This window comes from Osmerus eperlanus, chromosome 16 (genome assembly GCF_963692335.1).
Source record: "Osmerus eperlanus chromosome 16, fOsmEpe2.1, whole genome shotgun sequence".
NCBI classification, from domain to species: domain Eukaryota; kingdom Metazoa; phylum Chordata; class Actinopteri; order Osmeriformes; family Osmeridae; genus Osmerus; species Osmerus eperlanus.
The window spans coordinates 5,506,261-5,514,927 of NC_085033.1; the positions used below are offsets into that span (position 1 = coordinate 5,506,261).

The 8,667-nt window shown below is 48.6% G+C and overlaps 1 protein-coding gene across 1 annotated transcript in view; it reads left to right on the forward strand.

The window, feature by feature from the left end:
- Window positions 1-7,219, forward strand: part of LOC134037084 (insulin receptor-like) — a 36,942-nt gene extending 29,723 nt beyond the window's left edge. Inside the window, exons 11-21 of the mRNA XM_062482388.1 lie at window positions 169-458; window positions 695-834; window positions 1,464-1,623; window positions 2,105-2,207; window positions 2,309-2,376; window positions 2,710-2,939; window positions 4,452-4,562; window positions 4,754-4,913; window positions 5,055-5,184; window positions 5,472-5,606; window positions 6,032-7,219. Coding sequence (XP_062338372.1) covers window positions 169-458; window positions 695-834; window positions 1,464-1,623; window positions 2,105-2,207; window positions 2,309-2,376; window positions 2,710-2,939; window positions 4,452-4,562; window positions 4,754-4,913; window positions 5,055-5,184; window positions 5,472-5,606; window positions 6,032-6,392 — 1,888 coding nt within the window. The 3' untranslated portion in view covers window positions 6,393-7,219. The remainder of the gene's footprint in view (window positions 1-168; window positions 459-694; window positions 835-1,463; window positions 1,624-2,104; window positions 2,208-2,308; window positions 2,377-2,709; window positions 2,940-4,451; window positions 4,563-4,753; window positions 4,914-5,054; window positions 5,185-5,471; window positions 5,607-6,031) is intronic.
- Window positions 7,220-8,667: the final 1,448 nt, after the last annotated feature.

Consider the following 8,667-nt stretch of genomic DNA (forward strand, 5'->3'; position numbering starts at 1 on the left):
AATGCATAACATATGTTTTTATCCACAGTGAGATACATGGGGGGGATTTGAAACCTGGGACCTGTGTTTTAATATCTACTGTATGTAGAGATGTTAAATGTGTATTTATTGTGACAAAGATGGCGAAGAGCGACTTTGACCCATCCCTCTCGTCTCTCTCTCCTTCAGAACCTCCCGGCAACGGCGCTCGGCGGTGGGCATAGCCAACCGGACGCTGCCGTTCCTGACCACGCCCCCCAGCCCGCCGGAGGGCGGGGCCACCACGCGCAGCCCCGAGGAGGGGGAGGAGTTTGAGAGCACCAAGATCGTGCTGACCGTGAAGGCCAAGGAGACCACGACCATCTCCAGCCTGCGCCACTTCACCAGCTACCAGATCGAGGTCCACGCCTGCAACCACCTCACGGACCAGACGCGCTGCAGCATGGCGGCGTACGTGAGCGCCCGCACCATGCCCGAGGGTACGGACACACGGCCTTTAAAAAAAAGAATCCTATTCATTCGTTTCTAATTATTCCATACTCGACAGTGAATGAAGGAGCCCGTGGGGGTTAGCTAGACGACTTATCGAATTGAAGATATTGACGTCGCAGGGGGGAAAAGGGAGGTTCGTGAAAAGGGGATGAATCGTGGAACTTGTCTCGCGCAATCGTTGTGTCGAGGTTTGCGTGTGATTGCGTGCGTGTCCCCCCTGCAGATAAAGCGGATGACATCCCGGGGCCCATCACCTTTGAGGTGTCCGAAGACACTGTGCGCGTCAGGTGGCAGGAGCCCAAGGCGCCCAATGGCATGATCATCCTGTATGAGGTCCACTACAGGAGACTGGTCGACTCTGAGGTGAGGGTTCGCACCACACGCCCATTGAAGTGAACACAGACACACACAAACGCTTGCATGCACAGTACCTTTCCGCGGATTTTTCATCGTGTGACATTTTAGGCACACTCTCACAGATAAACACTCAAGCATGAATACACCATGCACACATACGCAAACTCCTGAATATGATTTTGATATGGGTTTAACTTGCTTTGCTAACATTACAGACATGCGAGTACTTCAATTTTGCCGAGAAACTACAGTCTGTATTACGGAGTATCGGAGCTCTCTGTGTCCTTCTGAGGAAAACAGTAGCACTGCATTTTAGTTAGTTACCATGGTGACGGCAGTGCACCTAGTGTCTCTGGGCTGAAGACTTGTTTACCTTCGAAAACAAACAGAAAAACTAAACACTTGGTGGAGATGTTCCGCCTCAGCAACATGTTTTCGACCAAGCCTTCTCAACACGGGTTTGGTGTGTGTTAATGGGCGATACGGGCCGGTGCTTTGACAACTCACCAAAATATCTCATTTCATCTGGTTTGTATTTTGAGAATGTTGTTTTTCAGGCCCTTTTGGACATCTGCCCCCGTGTCTCTTTCCCATGGCTCCTCCTCCTCACCTGGTGCCTGGGTTTCTGTCCGCAGGAGTCCCACCACTGTGTGTCCAGGAACAGCTACCGGGAGGCCAAGGGCTGCAAGCTGCGCGTGGTGCACCATGGGAACTACACAGTGCGGATCCGCGCCACCTCGCTGGCGGGTAATGGCTCCTGGACCGAGCCCAGCTACTTCTACGTTCAGGACCCCCGTAAGCGCCACCGCCGTTTCACAGCATCACGAGATTGTCGCTGTCCTCGACCGCGTGGGCTTTCATAAACTCCTAGTTATGGGATAGGTGTGATGGGACAATCCAGCTTTCTGCCAGGGCTCATTGCGACTCTGCACAGTCTAGTACACAGATGATCAACGTTTTGATCGTTTTCGAAACAGTCTGTTTTGGTATCTCTCTCTCTGAGGGGGTCAGATGGCTGAGCGGTTAGTGAATCGGGCTAGTAATCAGAAGGTTGCCGGCCAAATTACGTTGTGTCCTTGGGCAAGGCACTTCACCCTACTTGCCTCGGGGAGAATGTCCCCGTACTTACTGTAAGTCGCTCTGGATAAGAGCGTCTGCTAAATAACTAAATGTAAATGTCTCATTTCCAGTGTATATTTTGCACATGCAGAATGTCCACGTACAACGCTTTACTGACGTTGAACTCTTGTCTTGGATGCGTGGTTGTGTGTGTCAGGGGGGGACCTGGACGGCGTGGTGAGGATCATCATCGGGCCGGTCATCTGCATCATCCTGCTGATTCTGGTAGCCGCCGGAGGGTTCTTCATGTTCAAGAAGAAGTACGTGTTTTTAGTCCCTTTATCGCTCGCTTTGGCGAGGAGCCGCACACGTGTGTGTGTGTCGTTGTCGGGTTCCAACACTTCGTTGTGTTTCTGCTCAGGCAAACCCAGGGCCCGAGCGGACCCATCTACGCCTCGTCCAACCCCGAGTACCTCAGCGCCAACGACGGTAAGGACAGACCTCCTCCTCGTCCCCTCGTCTTAGGGGCGTCCCCGGAAGAGCTTGTCGACGTCACACTGACATACACGGAACATCGAAACGTGACACGCGTTTTAGAACTGTTTGACTGCAGATCAAGCAGTCGCAAGTTCAGAAGAAAGCGACCCTACACGGTGGGGGGGGTACCCCACCGTAGGGTCGCTTTGGATGAAAGCGTCAATGAATATTTCCCCGTACATCAGAATAATAACCACCATATACTGCAGAGCGATACAACGTTATACATCGCGACTGATCGTGACCGCTAAACGGACATGCTGACATGGTGTGTGTGTTCTGCAGTGTACGAGCCTGACGACTGGGAGGTACCGAGAGACAAGATCAACATCCTGCGTGAGCTGGGCCAGGGCTCGTTCGGCATGGTGTACGAAGGCATCGCCAAGGACATCGTCAAGGGCGAGGGCGAGTCGCACGTGGCGGTGAAGACGGTCAACGAGTCGGCCAGCCTGCGCGAGCGGATCGAGTTCCTCAACGAGGCCTCGGTCATGAAGGCCTTCACGTGTCACCATGTGGTAAGGACACCTGCACGGGAGGAGCTGGACACAGCCTCCTCCCCCCCCCCCCCCCCGCCCACCAGGGCTGCGCAGCGCTGTAAAACACACGTACCTAACACCTGAAGTAAAAAGAGAACAGTCATGCAGGAAGCAAAACAGGTTCTGGGTTCATCCGATTGTTCAGGAAGAGCTGCGCCTGTATTAGAGGACTCTGAAATGTTGTGTAGGTAGCTAGATTCATTAGGCCTGTCATATTTGCATTTTTTTATATTCACGGATCCAGAAAATTCCGGATCTGTGAAAGAGCAGATATACAAATAGCAGAGTGCTATGTCTGCAGGGGGACTTCAAGAACCAATAACAGTCCTCGGATTATCATCATAAGTGTCCTGTTTGCCACCGGTGTTCCGGTAAAGAAAGAACACACAGCCTTCAGGAAGGAGACAGTTAGAGGAGGAGAGGAAGTGGGGGGGGATCAAGGTATCACTGATCCGGTCGGTTTAGAAGCACGTTGACTTTGCTTTTGTCCTCGAGAATCAAAAAATCTGGGGAAGTGAAAGAAGGCCATCATATGATAATAATAATAAAACATTTTATTTAAACGCGCCTTTCTCGGCACTCAAGGACACCGCACAGGATACAAAATCCATTTAAAAACAGCAAAATAAAGAATACAACAACATTAAAAACAACAGAAGAAGGCAGAGTAATTGACATTAAATGGAATATGCAGTTTTAAACAGATGGGTTTTGAGTTCCGATTTGAAATGGGGGAATGAATCAGTATTTCTGAGTTGGGGTGGTTGTGAATTCCAGAAACGGGGAGCAGAGCGGCTGAATGCTCTACTCCCCATGGTGGTGAGACGGGCAGAGGGGACAGACAGGTGTATGGAGGAAGAGGATCTGAGGGAGCGGGATGTAGTGGGACCCTGGAGGAGATGAGATAAATATGGGGGGGGTGAGGTTGTGGATGGCCTTGAATGTAAACGGGAGGATTTTGAATTGTATACGGAACTGAACCGGGAGCCAGTGGAGCTGTCGCAAGACAGGAATGATGCCATGCGTGGCTTTGTGGGGCTCGGAATAGATGGTATTCAGAGGTGCGAGGACGTTCCCTGCTGAGAAGGGATGTCGCTATAACAACAAATGGGGCTCCAGCCATTTATTTCATGATGTACATGTCCTCATGTACTTCATGATGCATGCCCTTGGTCAGGAATCCTGCACAAGACCTGTTTGAATTGTGTGTGTACTTCTGTCCGTCTGTGTGTGTGTTTGTGCTAGTCCACGTCAATGAGGTCACTAATGGGCTGATCCTACAATGCCGAGGGGGTATATTTATTTACAGTTACTTTAAATTTCCCACGGCCATTGTATCACTGCCCTATTTTCTTGTTGTTTGTTCAATCTCCTTCACTTGAACAACAAAGGTAACCTGCTTCATCTGGTACGGACCAGAGTATACAGATACACCACACTGTGTTTTATGTCTGTCTTGATAACCGTATTTGGTCACATCCTTCCTCCCAGGTGAGACTTATGGGCGTGGTGTCGAAGGGCCAGCCCACGTTGGTCGTCATGGAGTTGATGACCCACGGCGACCTGAAGAGCTACCTGCGCTGTCTCCGGCCCGACTCTGAGGTAACCGCTCCACTGGGTCGAGAGGTGCACAGCAGGATTTGTATGATCTCGCACGAATGAAAACGAGCGCTGTGATCTAAAGCCAACTAAAGAGCGCCCCGTTTCTAAACCGGCTGAACAAATTCGCCAGTAGAGTAAACGACTTTTGGGTGTGAAGGGAGACAGTGTCTGACAGCTGCCCCGTGTTCCAGAACAACCCGGGCCGCCCCCCGCCCACGCTGAAGGAGATGATCCAGATGGCGGCGGAGATCGCGGACGGGATGGCCTACCTCAACGCCAAGAAGTTTGTCCACAGAGACCTGGCGGCCAGGAACTGCATGGTGGCGCAAGACCTCACTGTCAAGATAGGAGGTACGCCCCCTCTGAACGCCAAGTTCCACGATGAGTCAAAGACAGCTGGTTCATGACCAGATACTAGTGTCCTACCCCACAGTGTGCTAGTTACTAATCAGCCATCTCCTGTGTGTGTGCCTGTGTGTGTGTGTGTCTTAGACTTCGGCATGACGCGGGACATCTATGAGACGGATTACTACAGGAAAGGAGGAAAGGGCCTCCTCCCTGTCAGATGGATGGCGCCCGAGTCCCTCAAGGACGGCGTGTTCACCGCCCACTCAGACTGCTGGTGAGTGTGTGTGTGTGTGTGTGTGTGTGTGTGTGTGTGTGTGTGTGTGTGTGTGAGTGTGTGTGTGTGTTTGGGTTGTGTGATAAGCTGGACACGACAAGAAAGCCAACCTTTAAGCCAAAGAGGTTTTCCTTTTTTACCTTAAACAACCTCTACTTTCTAAGAAGGAAGGACTTATCCCACAGGTAAAGATGATCTCATTGACCGTCCTCCTGTGTCCTCTCAAACCCTGTGTGTGTGTGTGTGTGTGTGTGTGCCGTGTTTTTTTGTCACTTGCGGTGCCACAGGTCGTTCGGGGTGGTGTTATGGGAGATTAGCACCTTGGCAGAGCAGCCATACCAGGGCCTGTCCAACGAGCAGGTGCTGAAGTTTGTCATGGATGGCGGTTACCTGGATCGCCCCGACAACTGTGCAGACAGACTGTAAGTAGACTGTAAACTCGTTTTTGTAACTGCGGCGCGGGGGCACTCGCGGACAACACTCTCTTAAGGTTTGCCAGCGACGGTCAGAGACACGCCGTTTAGGTTCCCAGCGCTACTTTGCTCACTCAGAATGTGCAATCCAGATGGATTGGTTGGATTGCATGCAAGTCATTGTCAAGCAATAAGAAACAGACACTTTTGTAAACAGACGAGAGGGTGAAGCTGTGAGCTTCCTTAGCTCAGTGGAAAGCAGAAAACGTAGAACAAGTATTATTTTAAAAACATTAAGTAATAATAGTCGAAATTCCTACAATGACGTCAATTCAATGACATCCCCTCAAGTATTATTTAAAAAACATTAAATAATAATAATCAAAATTCCTACAATGACATCATTTCAATGACATCCCTTCCTCCTCCCCCAGACACAACCTGATGCAGATGTGCTGGCAGTACAACCCCAAGATGCGGCCCATGTTCCAGGAGATCATCGAGATGCTCCGGGAGGACCTGCACCCGTCCTTCCAGGAGGTGTCCTTCTACTACAGCGAGGAGAACAAGCCGCCCGAGACGGAGGACTTTGACCTGGACCTGGAGAACATGGAGAGCATCCCACTGGACCCGTGCTCCTACTCCCACCGGGGGGAGGAGGGCTCGGACCACGACGAGGCGGGCTCCTCGGTGGGCCTGCGGGCCAGCTACGAGGAGCACATCCCCTACACGCACATGAACGGCGGGAAAACGAACGGACGAATACTAGCCCTCCCCCGCTCCAGCCCCTCCTAACATACCCTTTCATCCCTTCCCCCGCCCCCGCCCCCACACACAGATGCATAGATATAAATATATATATTTTTGTTTCGTTCTGTCATTTTTATACAGATGTCACTTTTATCACTCTCTTCAGAGGTCCCTCGAAGCATATCTCAGGATGTTTTTTTTTTCTTCTTCTCAAGATGCCACATACACACACACACTACAGTACGTCCACTCAGGACAGGACTAAGACCAAGCTCTCGCTCCTCTTTCTAGTCCATGATTGGGTTTTGTTTTGTTAGTTTTTTTTTTGTCGTTTTTATATATTGCCAAGTTTGCAAGACTGGGCGGATGGATGGATACAACTGTGAAATAAACTCTTTGACAACCAGAAGGCTGCTAAACCCATGACTCAAAGACAGTCGCCCCCCCCCCCCCCCCCCCCCCCTTATCCCTTGCTATGTACAGTATGAATGGGTTTTTCTCCCTGGGTTGTCTGGTTAAAAGTGCTCTTCTCTGTCTGTGGCCTACATCCTCGTCATGGAAGTGTGTCTGAATTGTTGTACTTAATGTGTCGTCGAAAACCAGTCACTGATGTTTTAATGGCCTTGGGAACTGTCAAATGGTTCAAGGATGTCCATCGTCGAACAAACTCTTATCTACTGGAGAAGCTAGTTTAAGACTCCACACCCTGCAGTATTCCAAACATCACACACACAAATGAACAGATATATCTTTTGGGTTATATTATTAATTTATTTACTTTTCTCATTTTCTTTTTTGAGTTTTCACATTTACAGCTGAAGGATATTTAAATGGTTTCAAGAAAAAAACAAAAAAAAAAAACATTTGACAAACGAGTTCCTCCAATTGACCAATAGCTGCTTCTTTGGTATATTTTAGTGGGTATAGAAGATATAAATATATAAATATATTATTGATGTTTTTGTACATAGACGATATGTTGTCATTCATGAGGTATTTCCGGTCGTAGAATGTTTTTACATGTTAGTCTTATGTTTATTTTGTTTTCTAATTCAGAAATCATACTAATTATCATTTTTGACTTTTTGATCAACCAACAGCACTTGGTCTTTATTTTCTATAAGATGCACGGAAAGCAGGAGTAATGGCGTCTATGGCTTCAGATGTCTGCCCTTGAATATCAAGATCAAATAAAAAATCTGCTGTAAATAAAGCAGCAAGGTGCATTCATGACTAGAGACTGAAACATTTCTCTTCTCTTTCCTCACATCATGCTCCTTACAAAAGGCACTTGTTCACTGGTAGGCACTGGTATCTTAGCAAAAGGTAAAAAAAAGTACAGCTCCAATATTCCTCAGATGATTTCCTCCCAATATCTTTATGGAAAAGGTTTGTCTCTATGGAACTTGTGCCATCTCCAACAGTTCAAACATGCTGCTTATTTTCCTGCAATGTGTTCCCATTACCACATGAGGTCAGTGTTTCCAATACTGATCATTACTCAAACTGGACTCCCCAGTGCAATGCCTATCCGCACAAAATCTCCACATACAAGTTATTTTGCGTAAAACTCCTCAAGGTTGACATGTTGATCACGTGTCTAGATACAGCTTGTCACTGGATCTCAGTTTTGTATATTTTGCATGATTGATGCTGACCTTTTTTTTTACACACGTAGTTGACCTATTAAGTGAGTAAACACATTCCAAATGTCATGTGACAGCTCTAGTCCAGCAGCACATTGTGTCTATCAAGTTCTCCAGTGCTAGTTACACTCACAGCCCTGACATGACCATGGCCTCTGTCTTTTATTTTCTCCCAATAGCCTATTTCTTGTATCCTAACTGTGCTCATAAAGGCAGATCTTGATGGCTCACTGGGTCATTGGGTTAACGCCGAGACAAGACAGATTCAACGGCGGTGCCTTCATATTTTTCAAGGATTCAGACAACATTTGATACAAACAATTGGAACAGAAATGTGAACATATAGCAACACGTTTATTTCACAGATTTCTCAAATGTGATTTTCCAATAGAATCTGATAAAGGAGTACTTTGGTAACAACTCTTCTTTCTGTGCGTCTCTCGGCTGCCTTCTCTCTGTCCACCCTGGTTCTTCTGCTTCCTCTTCATCTCCTCATCCCCCCACTGGATGACCTCGTCCCAGCCGTTCCAGCTCAACCAGTACTCGTCATCCGCCCAGGACACGCCGGCCTCCAAGTTCACACTCCTCTTACGACGGAATGGCATGGCGCCCTGGTCTGGTAGGGGTGAGCTACTATACCAGCGTGGGTCCCTTTCCTGTATTTGTTTCTTCCC